Source organism: Bos javanicus, chromosome 6, assembly GCF_032452875.1.
Source record: "Bos javanicus breed banteng chromosome 6, ARS-OSU_banteng_1.0, whole genome shotgun sequence".
Lineage (NCBI taxonomy): Eukaryota > Metazoa > Chordata > Mammalia > Artiodactyla > Bovidae > Bos > Bos javanicus.
The window spans coordinates 71,515,836-71,534,237 of NC_083873.1; the positions used below are offsets into that span (position 1 = coordinate 71,515,836).

At 37.6% G+C, this 18,402-nt stretch overlaps 1 protein-coding gene and 1 non-coding gene across 2 annotated transcripts; one reads left to right on the top strand and one right to left on the bottom strand.

Annotated features, from left to right (window-relative positions):
• The first annotated feature begins 224 nt into the window (after window positions 1-224).
• Window positions 225-16,898, top strand: EXOC1L (exocyst complex component 1 like). The gene is made up of 3 exons (XM_061420209.1): window positions 225-596; window positions 10,062-10,192; window positions 16,521-16,898. Exons 1-3 carry the CDS (start codon window positions 476-478, stop codon window positions 16,785-16,787), a joined length of 519 nt encoding a protein of 172 aa, XP_061276193.1. The 5' UTR covers window positions 225-475; the 3' UTR covers window positions 16,788-16,898.
• Window positions 14,450-14,521, bottom strand: TRNAC-ACA (transfer RNA cysteine (anticodon ACA)). Its single transcript has one exon. It is a non-coding gene; the product is annotated as a tRNA-Cys (tRNA).
• Window positions 16,899-18,402: the final 1,504 nt, after the last annotated feature.

Consider the following 18,402-nt stretch of genomic DNA (forward strand, 5'->3'; position numbering starts at 1 on the left):
TCAATAGAGCCAGACAGCTGATTTATGTAATGGAATCACACTGAAGGAGTGGTCTTCCCCTGCAGAGCCATGTGAAAGGGGAAAAGGGTTACTAGGCTAGGGAGACCAGCGGACTCCACAAGTGTATCTGCTGGTGTTCATAAATATGTTGCCCATCAACAAACCACAGGAGAGCTCTAGAGAGCAGCCTCCTTGAGCCTGGATGCTGGAGAGTGACGGTGGGGCTGGTGCGGCTGCTGTATTTTGGCTGCTGCTGCCGCTGCTGCCACTGGGCAGATACCGCAGTGAGGGGTCTGACCGCGCTGAGTGCTCTCAAGAGCCTGGGTCTGGCCAGGAGCGAGAAGTTGAGAGTGAGGGTTGGGAGGTGGGCAGGACTCACCGAGGAGCTGCAAACCAAAATAAGAAATCTAGGGAGCAGAAGGAGAAAAGAGAGTGCGCTGGAGCCAAGACCTCAGGCCAAGTGGAACTGGAGGAAATGTCATCATTGGTAAAGGAGGACTTGGAGAAGAAACTGTTTAAGCCACTCTCACAGAATCTGTACGAGTTTATTGAAATAGAGTTCTCGGTCCAGGACAGGTATTACCTCTGTGTGTCAGGTAATCTGTTCTTTCTGTTATCATTTCAAAATGTAAATAACCCTGAGAGGCTTAGGTGATAGAGGGGCATTTGAGGGTGTTTACTTTCTACACAGTAACAGCACATGTACCTTCTTGTGATAGAATTTAACTATACCAAGGTAAAGAATTTGGATTTTACAGCATTTTTGTAAGTGCTAAAATGTAAGGCAAAATGTATTGTATTAGTATTTTGGTTAATTGTTCAGAAATGAAACTGGGTATGTGCTTTTTCTGATCTGATTAGTCTCCAATCTTTTATTCAATTCACTTGCATGGCAAACAGTTTTATTTGTGTATGAGCTCATTTTAAAAAATTAAACAGAAAGCTCTCTGAATATTTTTAAACATATTGGATAACTGAGTTATACGGCTCTATTTCCAACCAGTCTGGAAACCAGCGTTCTCTCTTTTCATGCTGGGAAAGAAAAAAAAAAGACCTAAGATTTTCTTCTGAGGTTTATTTAGACTTCCTGGTGGCTTATTTTGAAAAGAGAAATGATCTTTTAAAAATTCTTTCTCACAGTATGCTCACAGAAACAATATTTTAATGGTAGAAATTAGTTCATGAAGATGAAACTTTAAGGAAATGTTCTCTAAACTATTCAACTAAAATATTTTTCCTCGTGTTTTAAACATTCATGAAAATTGTCCAAAGGTAGGTATAAGCTTTTTCACTTAATTATGATTTACTTAACCTGTAATTATTGTGCTGAACTTAGACAAAAATGTTTGTGCCACTATTGAATTTAATATACAGCATTTTCTCTTTTTAATCCATGATTTTTAACAGTTTTCAGGGGCTTAAGGAAAGAGATTAGAAAATCTAACTTTCATTGTACACTTTGCTTTTTAAGGCACACAGTTCAACATTTTCAGAAAGTCTATTATACTTCCCTTCCTGAAACTTTGCTTAAAAGAACTTGCAAAAGTTGTCAAGAGAGAGTACTGTAAGAAAAGTAGAACATCTTTAAAGAAAGTGCTAAGAACGCTTTAAAATCCTATCATTTCTAACAGGTATACTAATATTTACTTAATAATAAGAATAATAAGATTTATCTTATACTTTACCTAGCATATTTTGCCAAATAAAAAGTGTGAGGCTTGGCATACCAGCCAGGTATGCCTGTTTCCTCAGTCCAGGAAAAAGAAAGTCAAATTATGGAAAAAGATCAAATGAAAAAATTTTAGAAACTGCATTATATTCAAACCGTCAGATCACTATATCTTAAAATATTTTGACTTAATGTATTAGAGAAAATGCTTATTCCAACATTTAATAATTAATTTTATTCCTATTGAAATTCTTTATAAAGCTAATTACTCATCATGTAACATTATAGTATATACACATTGTTTTAAATCCTATGAAAATAAAGCAATCATAATCATGTTTATGTATTTACCAGGAATGATTTAAATCTAATTTACTAGATGTATTTTAATGCCCCCCTCCAACAATATAATTAACTAAACTTGTTCTATCTGGCATGGGGGAAAAAAACACTCCTAGAATTAAATTTTTGGAAATGGATGTAATTTTTCTCCCCAATGTCCTCAAGTTCTGAGAAAGACACTGTGGGCTGGGGTCACCTGCTGTCTTTTTTCATAAATAACATGAATCCTTTTAATCAAGATTGGTTAAAAGGTGTTGGCGTTGTTAACATGTGCGAAGGAAACCTCTTTAGGGGTCAAAGTTTTCACCTGAAAAATAATCAAATAAAGTAAGTGATCACTTTCATTAGTAAAATTCAATGATTCTCTTATGTAAGAAGGGAAAACCAAGATTGTCTCAGAGGTGAGGAAGAGGAGATGGTTTTGTGATATTCCAGGTAAAAGTTAACATTAAAATTAATTTTCATTCATCAGCTTCACGACTCTCCTCTGTATCACGTCCATCAATTTGAGAGCACTTTTCCAAATGTAGCATCTCTTTATGACCATCTCAAATGCATTTAGACAGAACAGTAATTTAAAGTCAGAGTGATGCTTGCTAGAGCTAAACCTTTGGCTGTGCTTTACTCAGAAAATAACTCCATTGAGAGGAATCAGACAGGCCATATCTCAGTTGTGGAGGCAGATAACTCCAGATTTTGAAAGTTGGCCACCTTCTGGGAGTAGAGAGACACATAGTTATGATTTCCTCTTTATAGCCTCTAATCCAGCAGTTCTAAATTTGTGAGAGCCAAGAGTCTAGGGTAGTTAAATCCCATTATACATTTCTCAGATTAAAGAAGGTATGTTTAAATAAATTACACTTTCTGTTTATCTGATCTGAGTCTGTCTTTTGCAGGGGTCTCCCAGCCAGGTGATTGTAATTTACTGTTACCTGGATACTTTACTTCGTCAAGGTCAAAAAACAAACATTACCAATTTCTCTCCCTCTCTGTAGTTTGCTAGTACTTACCTTGGGAATTTCATGGCACCTCAGGGTTTACATGGTCATTTTCCCTTGGAATTGGCTTCACCTAACCCAGAATGTCATTATCCTTGGAGTTAAAAGCAGCGTTTTCTTATGAAGGAGGGAGGGGCTCTATCATGTGCGAGAACAAAAAGAGACAGGTCACTTGTGCCATGATGAGAATGCAAATGAGTTAAGGAAATTCTGAAAGATTTGAAATTGCATAGAAAGCATTACCCATAATTGGATGGGAAGTAGCATTGCATGGTGGGATAGACCATGGAAGGCTAGGAGTCAGACAGAGCTGGAGTGAAATGACTGAACTTTGCCTACCTGCCAGCTACGAAATAGGGGGCAACACTATTACTTATTCAATTTAATATTCAGTTAATATTCAATAATACCTACATTTGCACATGGACTTTCCTAGTGGCTCAGTGGTATAGAACCCACCTGCCAATGTAGAAGATGGGTTCGATACCTGGGTTAGGAAGATCCCCCGAAGGAGGAAATGGCAACTCACTCCAGTATTCTTGGGAAAATCCATGGACAGACAAGACTGGCAGGCTGCAGTTCACAGGGTCGCAAAAGAATTGGACACAACGTAACAATTAAACAACAACATTTGCACATAGTGTTCTCTCTTTTTAAAAATTTTATTTTTAATTAGAAGATAATTACTTTACAATGTTGTATTGGTTTCTGCTATACAACAATGTGCGGAGAAGGCGATGGCACCATACTCCAGTACTCTTGCCTGGAAAATCCCATGGACAGAGGAGCCTGGTGGGCTGCAGTCCACGGGGTCACTAAGAGTCGGACATGACTGAGCGACTTCACTTTCACTTTTCACTTTCATGCATTGGAGAAGGAAATGGCAACCCACTCCAGTGTTCTTGCCTGGAGAATCCCAGGGATGGGGGAGCCTGGTGGGCTGCCATCTATGGGGTCTCACAGAGTCGAACACGACTGAAGTGACTTAGCAGCAGCATACAACAATGTGAATCAGCCATAAGTATACATGTATCCCCTCCCTTGTGAACCTCCCTCCCACCCCACTATTCCACCTCTCTAGGTCCTCACAGAGCATGGAAGTGATGCTCTCTTCTTAAATCCTAACTAGGAAAAAAGCAAACTTGATAAATTATATTCCAAATAAATAAAAGGTAGGGTTATATTGTTAAAATATATAGAAAAACATGTATTGTGAAAACATATGCTTAGATGTAGAAATATAGTATATACTGTAAATAAATATTTATAATAAAAATAAAATATAAAGTAAAGACATAGATATATATTTATGTTATATAGTTTATAAATAAATTATATACATATTGCAATACAGAGTATTTTTTAAGTATTCACATATATTTTGAAAAATATTCTCCATAGATAATTAATTTGAAAATAAACAGTATTTGCTAGAATTATGAAAACAGTACACATAAATTCTCCATACATATTACATTTTGATGTCAAAAAGAACTTCTCTGTGCATCAGAGAATTGAATAATTTTGTCAAATCATTTATAATATTAACAACAAGAGTGTCAAATAAGAATGTCAACAGGAAAAGTAAACAAAATACTAAAGACTAGGTGTTTTATGAAGCACAAACATTAATTTCTCATATTCCTGGAGGCTGGGAAATCCAAGAACATGGTGCTTGCAGATTCAGTGTCTGGTGAGGATCTTTGTCCTCATAGACCACTGTCTTCTCCCTGTGACCTTGCAGGGCAGAAAGGTCAAGAGAGCTCTCTGGGGTCTTTTTATAAGGGTATTAATCCCAATAATACCTTCCAAAGACCCCACCTCCTAATACCATAGACTTGACTTAAGGGTTAGATTTCAACATAGGAATTAGAGGAAATAAACATTAAATCTGTAGTACCCAGTTATTGCCCCCAAATCAATCTGATTAAAATATTTCTAGATAATGTTTTTTGAAAACTATCTTTTTATTAAATCAATAATAACATTCTCAACAATCCCAAGACATAACTAATACATTAAGACATTTTCAGTGAGGCTTCTTGTCTTTAATATCTCACGGTAATTTCCCCCTATTACTTAATTTCAATGATGAAAGCAGTTATATAACTCTAGGGTTATGAAATGATGGTAGTTTATGTGTTTAAAATATTTCTGTGCAGCTTACTTACAAGCTGCTTTTTTTCCTCTTATCTGCCAAATTATATTGGATCATTGGCTAATTTCTTTCCACTTAGCCTCCTGAATGACACTTTTACCATGAGTGACTATTTTACTATGATAATAGAGGCAATTATTAACAACAATGTTTATTACAAAATTAAAAGTGAAAATCAATGGTTGGCATGAGGTTAAGATGGTTATTCTGAAAATGCTAACTAAAATAATGACATTGAAGTAGGTTCATTCTGAAATTCCCTGGGTTTATAGATATCACTAAATCATAAGTGGACAGTAATACATCTGATGTCACTAAAACCAACTGTGCAACATTCTAACTACACAAACACCTTTCTGTTTTAAGACCATGTGATAAGTTGCCACTTTGCCACCGCATTAATGTGGATATGGCCACTTAATTTTAGCTGGCAGCAGAGCTCAAGCATGGAGATGAGGCGTTGGGTCCACTCCAACCTGAGCAGACTTCTTCAGCTCTTGGCTAAAGACAATTCTTGGAACCTCCTTGACTACAGAGGAGATTGTTTTGCCAAATCAAGGAGGATGTACTATCTCTGTGCTGCATCATTGTATCAAAAAGTTAACTTTTAAAGCATGATTGCTGTTTTCTTAGTTTGTAGTTAGTGAGACAATGATCACTAATGTAAGAAAACTTGATAACTAGTAGATCCTACCTTCTTATCTCTTTCTTCACTCCCTCCCTTAGACCCATCTTTGCAGCGGTCCCCAACCTTTTTGCCACCAGGGATCATTTCGTGGAAGACACTTTTTCCACAGACCAGAGCAAAAGAGGGATGGTTTAGGGATGATTCAAGCACATCATATTTATTGTGCATGTTATTTCTTATTACGACATCAGATCCAACCTCACATCATCAGGCATTAGATCCCAGGGGTTGGGGACCCCTGCTTTATAGAACTGCTGAAGAAAACTTTCTAAAATGTAAAGTTCAGCTTGACTGTTTACTTAAAGTCTTCAGTGACAACACAACCACCTGTAAATCTCCCCACATATATAAGTTTCAGGATGATATTTGAACTCCTTAGCCTAGCATTCTAGACCATTCAGGAACCAGGTCCGGCCTCCCCGTTTCCTATCACCTATTCCCCCTACACGTCATGCCAACAGTGGTAAATGCCTGTGAGGACTAGAAGATTCGAGGATCTTACGCTTTTGTGCACATGTTGTTTCAGCACTCCCTGTACCCCTTTATTCATTCTGCTAACTCCCATGGCCCTTTGCAACTCAGAAAACCTGTCAAGAAGCTCTGTCAGGCCTCCAGTGGGATGCAGATATCCCTTCCCCATGGTCCTATAAGACCTGTTCATTCCTCGTTCACAGGACTGTAATCATGTGTTTTCTTTCTGAAGTCCCACACTTTGTAATCTCAGCGGGAACATGATGGTGCCGCAGAGGAATACATTTTTTCAATGCCTAGCCCAGGACTTTGTACAAAAGGGGAACTCAGATATCAAATTAATGAAACAAATCAGTGGGTCTGCAGTTAACGAGCTGGTTATCCTAACAGGTTGATGAGGCCGTGAATTTGCTTCAAATGACATTTTTATACAGTATCCAGTTATTTCTCCCCATCCCCATTCTCTCCCACTTCCTAAGTAGCCAGTGAGACAGCTAGTGAGAACAAGAGTGTCATCATTTGATTCTGAGGTAGAGCCTTTGTCTGGACAGACAACAGCCTCTGAGAGCTTGTCCTTAGCAGGTATGACAGAGGCTACCATGCTTCCACGTCAACTCACCAACCAAATGGCTTCTTTTCTCCTCTCTTCCTTTCCTCTTCCCAAAGCTAACATCTACAACAATGGAAGTAGATCTCCTTTAGGGCTGGAAAAGTAACACGAGCAGAAATCCACCAAGTTTTCATACAATTTCAGGAGACTCACAGATTCTGAGTCAGTTTTCTTACCCAGGGTTAAAAACTTCCACTTAAAACCTTCCACTCTAGGTCCCCTCAGGACATGCCCCTCAATCACTCCTTTGCCCTCAAAATACGCAATCCCTCCTCTTCCAAACTCTTGGAATATGTGCTCTAAATCATAGTCTTTATTCTCCTCCTATTTCTTGTTCTAAACCCTACATAACATAGGAACTGGTACACAGTAGGCACTCAGTGTTAGCCAGTCCAGGAAGGAGGCTTCTGCAAGCTGTCTTCTACACTCCCCGTTATAGAGGAATTGCCCTCAGGGAGGAAATCAATGATCTTCCCCAAGTCAGATTGAGTGCCAGGACTGAACTCTGCTTTTTACCCAACAAAGTGACTTCACGGGATTGTCTCCAAATCTTTGAAATTCTCTGTCCTTTTCATTTCTGTAGCATCACACTGTTGGGCTTATCTCTTTTTTGATGGCTCCTTCTTAGGCCTCTTGGCTGGCACCTTTTTTTTTTTTTCTCTATTCCATCTCACCTTTTTCCTCTGCTTTTTTCCCTATAAACCTTGTCTTGGAAAACTGTCTACACAGAAAAGTCCTAAGTCCATATCTCCATTCCTAACTATCTCCATCTCCATATCTTCATCTCCTTCTCTTCCCAGATACTTTATGGATCTCATCTGTATGTCAAAAACTAAATTCACTATTCTGCCCAACCAGTCCACCCTCCATACTTTTGTATTTTGATTTCCATCAAGTGTTGTCAATGCCTCATTTAAAATCTTAATTAGATTTGCTACTTCTATTTTTACTGCTCACATCTTATGCCTAGATTCTAACAACCTCATAAAACAAAACAAAGACAAAAACAATTACTATAAACTAGGCACTATCCTACATCATTTACATACTTTAATCTTTACACCCTGTAAGTTTGTATCACTCTGATGTTCACTTTACAACATGAGACAGCTGAGGTTTAATCTCTCTATAATTAAGTAATATGCTCAGACCACAGTGTAAGAAGTGATGTCATGATTTGAATCCAGAATGTCTAATGCCAGAGCCCACTAAGATTTACTGCCTCTTCTACCAAACTCTAGTTCCTCTTTCTTTTCTTCTTCAATGTTCTTTGGCATCACTGATTCCAGAAAAATACTCCTCTAATGAGGTGCCACTGTATTAGTCTCTTGCTCAAGAAGGAAAAAGACTTATTGAATGTGTGTTACTATATGACCTTTCACTGAACTCCTGACACAGTGCCCTCTTAGATTTGTCAACCTGCTCAGACTCCCTTCTCTAGGAGACTGAGTTCAGGTCCATTGTGAACTCAAAGCTCAACTGATTGCCTTAATTTCAGTATCACCTGCACTTTCAGGGGATAACTAATCTCTTCACCAGCCCCAACTCTAGAGCCCCCAGTGTCCAGGCCAGACTCCCATCCTTCCCACCAGAGGGGGGACTCAACACCACAAGTCTACAATGGTTTCTGTCACTTTTCAAAACATTTTCACAACCTGGTTAACCTTATCCTTCATCATGTCCTAACACCAATTAATCTATACAATCCACTGTCTCTAATCCTACCTGGTGAAGTTCAGGGTCAATTGTCCTCTCAGTTGGTCATACTGTCCTTCAACTAGAAATGCCTTCAGTATCATCCCTGCCTTTCTGAAACTGGACTAATTTAAAAGCTCTATCTCCAACTCTATTTCTTCCATAATTCTTTCCTTAACTTTTCCAATCCTCTTTCTTCTAAGAACTCCTGTTGAGCATATACTCTGTTCCAAATTGCTGATCTATTACTGTGACTATATTGTAATATATTGTTTTCATCTTAACTAGGAAGCAATGCCAAAGTGATACTTTCTAGAACCAAAAGACAGTCTTCCTCAAAGACAAATTCCAGTCTCACTCTGAGGAGACAGAACCAGCCTGCAACACTCCAAGTGACATCAACCATCTTGAAAGCTTAAGATATTCAATTCCTACTGCCACTCCTCTATGATATAATTGTGTACCTTCATAATACATATTTTATATGACATGTCTGTTAGCCTTTTCTTTTCAACAAAACCATAAGTTACCAGAGGGCAGGCAATCATTTACCCTCACTGGCAATCGTAACAGTTCTATCCGGCAAATTGTGGATACCTAGGATACCCTTGATAACTCACTGAGAACTTTCAATTCAGGAGTTCTAACACCAAATGCTGATTCTCCTAGTGTGTTCGTATGAGACCAAACTCAATGATTTTAAGGCCAGAAAATTATTTCCCTTATGTCGTTCATATAAAGTAAGCAATGCTTTTCCCCACACCCTTCAAAGTATAGTACTAAAGTTTTTGCCTCAATGGCACATTTCAAATACTAGAAGTTTAGATACACTCTGGAGAAGATTAAAAACCTCAAACAATACCAAATAGGTTAGTAAAAGCTGTGTTGCCAGCAATCCTACATTCAAAATCTCAGAGCAACTTTAAAAGAAAGTGTGCATAATATTATTTGCATGCTCTCTCTTCCACAGTTGGTTGCTGGGTGAGCAGAATGATATACTTTCCTGACCTCATTTTCTTATATTGTCATAAATTAAAATTCCAACTTGTTCTGGTAAACACTTTGGCACTGACTGTATGCTCACGCTAAGCCTCTTATTTCCTGCCCTGAGTTGAACTCCATCCTCCACCACAAAGCTCAGAGCTGAAAGCACAGAGCTCGGTGTTCTATCTGACAGACATTACCGCGGCTGTATGTGACCACAACTGTAGCAAAAATAAAGTTAACACACTGATAGAACAGTGAGCAAATTTGAGGGAACATTCATGAAGCTTCAGATACCTCAGAGTTCACAACCAGGGTGCAGATAAAATGTATGTTCAAGTTCATTATATGAAAAGGAGATACATAAATACAGAAAACTATGACTTGGTGAATAATTTATTATCTTGCAAGAGTCTATGTAAACGAAGTCTTTTTCTGTCCCACAGTGACCAAAAATGAAGAAGTAAAAATAATTATGGTGAAACACTACAGAATAGGTTTAGATGAAAAATATGAAGTAACCAAAAAGTGGTCTTTGAATGATCTGCAGATGATCGATGGAAAAGAAGCAGATACAGTAAGTGTTATGTTTTTGTAAGGGAGCTATGGAATCAATATGCTGGAGATCTTGATGGTCAATATCCTACTTCATACATTTTGACATATACTGAGTGTTAAGATGACATATTGTTCTTAAGTAGTACGGTTTAATCTACTGGGATGATCTACTGGTTTGTTTTTTCTGTTTCTATGGGTTTAAATTTGAATTTTGTCTATCAGATTTAAAAGCGTCTTTCCCAAGTGGTTCCTAACAGGTAAAACACACTCTTCTAGTCTGTTTTGAAACTTTAAATATCTGACACTTTCACACCACTCTCTCCCCATCCCAACTTCCTCCACAAGTTGTGGGAATTCCTTTCCTCACCTTCTTCAGATTTTTCTGCCAGTTAGCCACTTGATCCTCCAGAAGGACTGATAACTCTAGGAAATCCTACAGCCTCAGTGTTGAAAGTAGGAAAAGAGAGTGTAATCTCTCACATGACCACTTTAAAGTGGTTCTCCCAGTCTCTCCTTAAATTCTACTAATGGAAAACTCATTACCACATGAAGAAGTCCGTTCTATTTCTGAATTGCCATCCTTTATTTTTTACATGTCCTACTTATGTTTTATTATTTTTTATATTTATTTGGCTGTGCCAGGGCTTAGTTGCAGCATGTGGGATCTAGCTCCCTGACCAGGGATGGAACCCGGGCCCCCTGTGTTGGGAGCATGGAGTCTTAGCCACTGGACCACCAGGGAAGAAGTCCCTCCTACTTATATCTAACCCAAATCTGCTTCACTATGACATCCACCCATCAGTTCTAGTTTTGCCATTTGGTACAACCAGAACAAACCAACCCTGCTTTCACATAGCAGCCTTTCCAATATTTGAAGCCAATTATAAGGTTTCCTCAAGTTTTCTCTTTTCTGGGTTAAATGTAACCATTCATTCTTTAAATGATGTTCATATGAAGATTAAATAAGATAATATGACAGGACCATACAAACACTAAGAGGGAATAGCACTGTTGTTATTTTATGCAGTGACATTGCTACAACACCTTCCACTATGCTATTTTCTCTCCTCTGAAATGCTTGTTTCTCCAGAATTAAATACAAAACTTTGGAGTTAGTGTGACCTGTTTATAATTCCTTTGATCTGAATTCTTATTTCTATTAAACACTCAACTGAGCCTTTGGATCTTTTGGGCATGAATTGCCTTTTAACCTGATCTGCCATACCCTCTATGTACCTAGGATAAAATGTAAATAAAAGCCCTTGATCATCTGGCTCCTTCATCTCTGGTTATTCTCCCTAAAATTTATAGAGTGAAAGTACTTAACTACTGACTCTCAGGGCTTAGAATGCCAGTCACCTCCATCCCTCACCCCATTCTTAGATTCTCCTTGAAGTAAGTCCCACTCATGTCCCCCAGCCCTACAACCCCATTGCGTTATGGATATAAATAATCCAACAAGCTGCAGTTGTTGGCTTACTTTGTCTCCCCTCTGAATAAAAAACTGCAACGCTTACTTTTCATCTTCTATTGTAGCCTTCTGCCTAACAGATATTAGGGACTCAAATACTTCTGTTATCGTTGGATGAATTAGAATTTAAACTCACTACTTATTCTTTATCCTATTTAATGTCATACTCTTAGTTTCGTCTATTGTTCCCGCCCATCAAACCTTCTAATATTTTGATTCGTTAACATTCACTGTAGTATGGTGCAGGTTTAATTTGAACAACATTTAGCACTTCATTCAAGTCAATAATAAAAGTGATGAAGCAGGCACACCTAAAAATACCTTTGGGTAACTGATGGGTTATCATGACTACTACTATTATTACCATTACTAGTAGTACTGCTACATACTACCATCTCACACTTAGTAAATGGTTATCAGATGACAGGGACCAAAAAATCTCTTTCTAGACATAATTTCATATAATTGTCACAACCCATGAACTAGATTCTAGCATTACTCCTGATTTACAGATGAGGAACATGAGACATAAAGAGATTAACTGACTTGCCCAAGGTCAAATAACTACTTTAGTGATGGAGGTAGATTTTACCTCCAAATCTATTAATTCATCTTCTTTGGACTTGTTGTTTACCATTTATACAAATTTTTATATTTGTTCATTCACTGAGAATTTATGGTATATTAGGTCTTGCTAGGCTCTGATGGTAAGTGGTAAGTTAGATGGACACAAGCACTTAATTCTGCCTCACTTATCTAGTCTGAATATCGAAATTTTACCCTTAAGATCTTTACTGAAATCAATACATGTTATCTGCTGTTATCTTCCAGGAATCCTGTTTTTAAAATTTGGTATATTTGACAGGACTTCTTGGTGAAAGTATGCTGAATTTCATTACTTTCTTTCCTAAGTAATCACATAGCATTTTTTCTGGCAAGACATTCTACCTAAACATTCAACACTTTAGGAAATAAATATTCTTGGCATGTCAATATGCTGGAACATTACATGGCCATTAAAAATCATGTTTCCAAAAGAATACCTCAGAACACAATTGTTCATCATTTAATACGTTTTGTAAAAGTCACCTGATACAAAACTCTTCTATAGTATTATCTTGTTTTACATATTTAATCTATCATAGTATCAAAAACTTCAAAGCTGAACCTCAAATTTTAACACAAACATATATAGATGTGTGTATATGCATATTTGAAACTAACCAGTACTTTAGCAATAATTATCTTTGTGTGAAAAGATTATTATAATTTTTAAATTATTATCTTCTTTCTACTTTTATATATTTGCCAAAAGTTCTGTGTTGCATTGAATTTTATCAGAAATCAATGTCAATTTCATTAATATGTAGTTTTAGGAATTAACCATTCCCATTTCTTTTTTTTTTTTTTTTACCATTTTCTTCTTTTGTTATAAGTCCTCAAATATTTACTGATGTCATAACTATTTTCTATGAGCTTGGTCAGTGCCCAGGAATGTATTAATCAAGCCTGTCAACTCAGATACACTGGAAGCAGCTAACTCTGCTCTATTTTATCCTCACCTTTCTGGCATTTAATTTCATTCCTATGTTGTTGATTCTTCCCTTTCACATTTGAAGATCATTATCTTTCATAGTGAACTAGATAGATACAAAAGAGAAGTTGAACATTTTTAATTTTCTCATCTCTTCAGGACCTAAATATTAAACTGTCAGAAGAAAACCTGTAATATCCAAAGTGTAGTTCTTTTAAATATTTCTTTCCTGTGAAGTAAAAATATCTCAATTGTTCTGGGAATTTCCACTTCTCTTCCCTCTTGTAACTGAATCCTCAGGAGTCAGCATTTATTATATTTTTCTCAATAGCAATGATACAGTTTTAAAGAGAGCTAGTTCAAGCCAGAAAGTTGTCAACTTTAAAATGGAATGGAATTGAAACTGAAGTCAATTTATATTGCAGAAATCAAAATGATGGGGGACTTGGAGCCTGTTGTGGTGCAACAGGAGAGAGGATGATGTAGCAAGAAATGGGGCTGGACTGATTGAGAGCTTGGTTCTCATCTTGGCTCTGCCGATAGCTACATGTGTGACCTGGGCTATAACCCTCTGGAAACTATCATTCACAAGAAGAATTGATGCTTTTGAACTGTGGTGTTGGAGAAGACTCTTGAGAGTCCCTTGGACTGCAAGGAGATCCAACCAGTCCATTCTGAAGGAGATCAGCCCTGGGATTTCTTTGGAAGGAATGATGCTAAAGCTGAAACTCCAGTACTTTGGCCACCTCATGCGAAGAGTTGACTCATTGGAAAAGACTCTGATGCTGGGAGGGATTGGGGGCAAGAGGAGAAGGGGACGACAGAGGATGAGATGGCTGGATGGCATCACTGACTCGATGAACATGAGTCTGAGTGAACTCCGGGAGTTGGTGATGGACAGGGAGGCCTAGCGTGCTGCGATTCATGGGGTCGCAAAGAGTCGGACAGGACTGAGCGACTGATCTGATCTGATATTATAATCTATTATAAACAAGAGATTACAGGATGAACTATGAGATTCCCTTTTAGCTCTGTCAAAAGAAAGAAAGAGAGAGAAAGGGGAAGAGGCAGAGAGGAAGGAAGGAAGCAGGGAAGGAGAGGGAGGGATGGACAGATGTGTATTCTGTGTTCATGCCTGCTTGAAGTGAAGTCGCTTAGTCGTGTCCAACTCTCTGCGACCCCATGGACTGTAGCCTACCAGGCTCCTCAGTTCATGGGATTTTGCAGGCAAGAATACTGGAGTGGGTTGCCATTTCCTTCTCCAGGGGATCTTTCCAACCCAGGGATCGAACCCAGGTCTCCTGCATTGTAGGCAGACGCTTTACCGTCTGAGCTAGCAGGAAAGCCCCATTATTAGGCTAATGGAAAAACGTAATCCTCTCCAAGTATTTCAAAAACATAAAGCATATTTTCTACATGACAAGGAGCAAATGGTTCTGTGAGGAAACTACATAAGAAGTGTGATTAGTATCTGGTGATGGAATGGGTGTGATTTCCTTTTGTTGAGATTCTCTGCACAAGTGTCTTTCAACTGGCAATTATGACAGTTAGGAAACATTTTGCAAGATGTGAGTTGGGGAAATGCGCTTAAAATCACATCACTCTTGTACATTCTTTAAATATTGCTTTGTTTTTAAAAAATTGTAATAGTGCAAAGCAAGGTGGTATTACCACCAGTATCATAATCTCTGGCGGCAGATCTGGGAAAAGGAACTATCATTCATTAAGCTCATTAAGCTCCATCCTAGTGTCACAGTTTATATGATTAACCTCATGTAAACTTCATAGCAATCCTATCTAAAAGTGAAGGCCCAATCTGATAAGGATCTTGCCCATGGTTATATCAGTGTCAAAACAGTGGTCTAACTTTAAAACCCTTGTTCTTTTTCCTGCCTGCTGCAAGAATTTTCCTATTAAAAAAAAAAATTGCAATATATAAGTTGTTTATAAACTTTACACACTATACAGTAACACATTATTAATACTGTTGTTTGGTTTTGTCTCTGCTTCCTTATCATTTAGGACAATGTTTACCTCCACTTCACTTTTTCCCTTGTGTTCAATTAGTAAAGAATTTGCCTGCTATGTGCAAGACCTGGGTTCAATCCCCAGGTTGGGAAGATACCCTGGAGAAGGGAACAGCTACCCAATCCAGTATTCTGGCCTGGAGAATTCCATAGAATGTATAGTCCATGGGGTCCCAAAGAGTCGAACACGACTGAGAGAACTTCACTTTCACTTCACTTTCAGCTCAGTTCAACATGTGTTTGTTGAGAAATTCATTGTTGCCATGGATAAGCACCAGGAACACAAAAGATAAATGATTCAAAACCTCTGCCCTCAAGGAGAGTTAGAAGTTAGGCAGATAGTGAATTTGAAAGCATTTTGTAAATTGAAAAAGCACTTCATAAATGCAAGGTATTGTTGTTACTACTATTAGTAACAGTAGCAGTTATTAGTATTTTACCATGTAGACCTAGATCAGATTTGATGCCTACTTTTTCCCAAAACATCTCCACTAGAAGTACAGAGCCTAACTCAATCCAATGAGTCAGTGTCAAATTGTCAGTTTCAGTCAAATGATTTAATGAACCTTGTCATTAACTTTAAAAGTAATTCCTTGCTATTAACTTCAAAGCCAGCAAGTTGGTGACCTTGCCTACCTGCTGCCTGCCTGCTAAGTCGCTCCAGTTGTTTCCGACTCTGTGCAACCCTATGGACTGTAGCCTGCCAGGCTCCTCTGTCCATGGGATTCTCCAGGCAAGAATACTGGAGTGGGTTGCCATTTCCTGCTCCAGAGGATCTTCCTGACCCAGGGATCGAACCGCGTCTCTTGCATCTCCTGCTTTCACAGGCGGGCTCTTTACCACTAGCACTGCCTGGAAAGTTAGAGACTTAGCAAGTATGCGTGCATGTATGCCAAATGCTAATTCTGTATTTCCCCCTTCTACCACTGAAATAGCAAAAAGGACCAAATTGCTAGTTGAGAAAAGGTTTCTCCTTTTCTCCCCTGTGGAAGTCTGCTAAGTGGGTTTATTCTTCTCCAGCCCCTCCATCCTCTCCAATTTACTACCCTGGAAAGATTTGATAACTACACATTCTAACATATGTTTTATTTGCATATTGAAAAATCAAAGATGCTTCAAAATGATCTTTCTTATTGTTATTCTTTTTAGAAGCAATATGTTTGAACCAGGTAGCTTTGGAAAGCTCATTTCTAGATTTTTTGAAATATGTTTGATATCTTACAATCAATAAGCATACAAAAGAATATGAGAGAATCCAGGAAATCGAGCTACTTTCTTAGCTACAAACAAAATCTTGGCTCTCTTTTTCTTCTAGGACAATCCATTCTTTGATCTGCACTTCAAGAAAGTGTACAGTTTGGAAGCATATAGTTGTGCTTCGAAATATGCCTTTGCTCGGACTGTAAACAAGCTGAATCATGAATATCTCAAGAAGGACTTACAGATCGTGAACTTTGATTCTACTTACATTAATGATGATTCCATTTGGTCCTCCAACAACAAGGATTGCTTGGTCCTTATGAGAATATGCTTCTATGCCTTCAATTTAGTGTGCTTGTCCCTGTGTCCTCTGCCACTCTGAATACATATACTATGTTCCTTCATCAGTGTTCTATGAAAATGGTTCCCTAAGTAAATATTGATAGTCATAATTTTGTTTTTTCCCTTTATCGGTGACTATTATTTATATGAAAATAAAGTGATGCTTTGTGAATTGTCTTGAAATGTGCTTTAATGCAGTCATTCAATATTTGGGACTCTTGCCTATGTGTTCTTTGGTAACTTTGGAAGGAGTTAGATGGTGTTGCCTAAATTAGTATTCTACAAAGGGGTATCAAGAAGTATCTTGAAAGACCAAAATAAGTAGAAATGCATTCCATGTTCGTGGATAGGAAGATTTAATATTGTCAAGATGTCAATACTACCCAAAGCAACCTGCAGATCACTATAATCCCTATCAAAATTTCAATGATTATTTTTGCAGAAATGGAAAAGTCAATCCTCAAATTCATATGGAGTTACAAGGGGCCCAACATATCCAAACAATCTTGAAAAAGAAGCACAAAGTTAAAGGACTTACCTCTCCCAGTTTCAAAACTTGCTACAAAGGTACAATGATCAAAGCAATATAGTACTGGCATAAGGACAGATATATAGACCAATGGAATAGAATTGAGAGTTCAGAAAAACTCTTACCTCCATGGTCAACTGAATTTTGACTAGGTTATCAAGTTCATTCAAAGGAGCAAAAAACAAATCTCTTCAACAAATGGTGCTGGGACAAAACTGGTTATCTACATGCAAAAGAAAGAAACTAAACTCCTATCTTACACTTTAAACATCCTTAAAATGGATTAAAGATTTGACTGTGAAACATGAGAGCATAAAACTTCTAGAAGAAAACATAGGAGTAAAACTTTAGAACCTTGGATTTGGCAATGGATTTTATGACGTCAAAATGAACAAAAGAAAACAGATAAATTGGACTTCAACAGATTTCCTTTTGCATTAAAGAACATTATTAAGAGTGTGAAAAACAAACCTACAGAATGAAAGAAATTATTTACAAGTTATATATCTGATAAGGATCTAATACAAAGAACTCCTACAACTCAGTAACAAAAAGACGAATAACCCAATTTAAAAATAGACAGGAAATGCGAATAGATATTTCTGCAAAGAGGTAAAATAAGCACAAGAAAAAAAAACTCAGCATTATTATTCATTAGAGAAATGTAAATAAAAACCAAAATGAGATACCATTTCACCACTACTAGAATACCTATTAAAAAAAAAAATACAGAAAACAAGAAGTGTTGGGAAAGGTGTGGAGAAATTGAAATTCTCTTACATTGCTTGTGGGAACGTAAAATGCTATAGCCATGGTGGAAAACAATTTGCCTTTTCCTCAAAAAGCAAAACACATAATTACTAAACAACCCAGCAATTTTTCTCGTATTTTCCTAGGTATATACCCAGAGGAATTGAAAGCAGGGATTTGAATAGATGTCTCTACACCAATGTTCATTGCAGCATTATTCACAGTAGCCAAAAGATGAAAACAACCCAAGTATCCATCAACAAATGAATGGATAAACAAAATGTGGTATATTCATACCATGGAATATTATTTAGCCATACAACATGGATTAATACTGAAAATATGTGAAGTGAAATAAGCCAGTCACAAAATGACA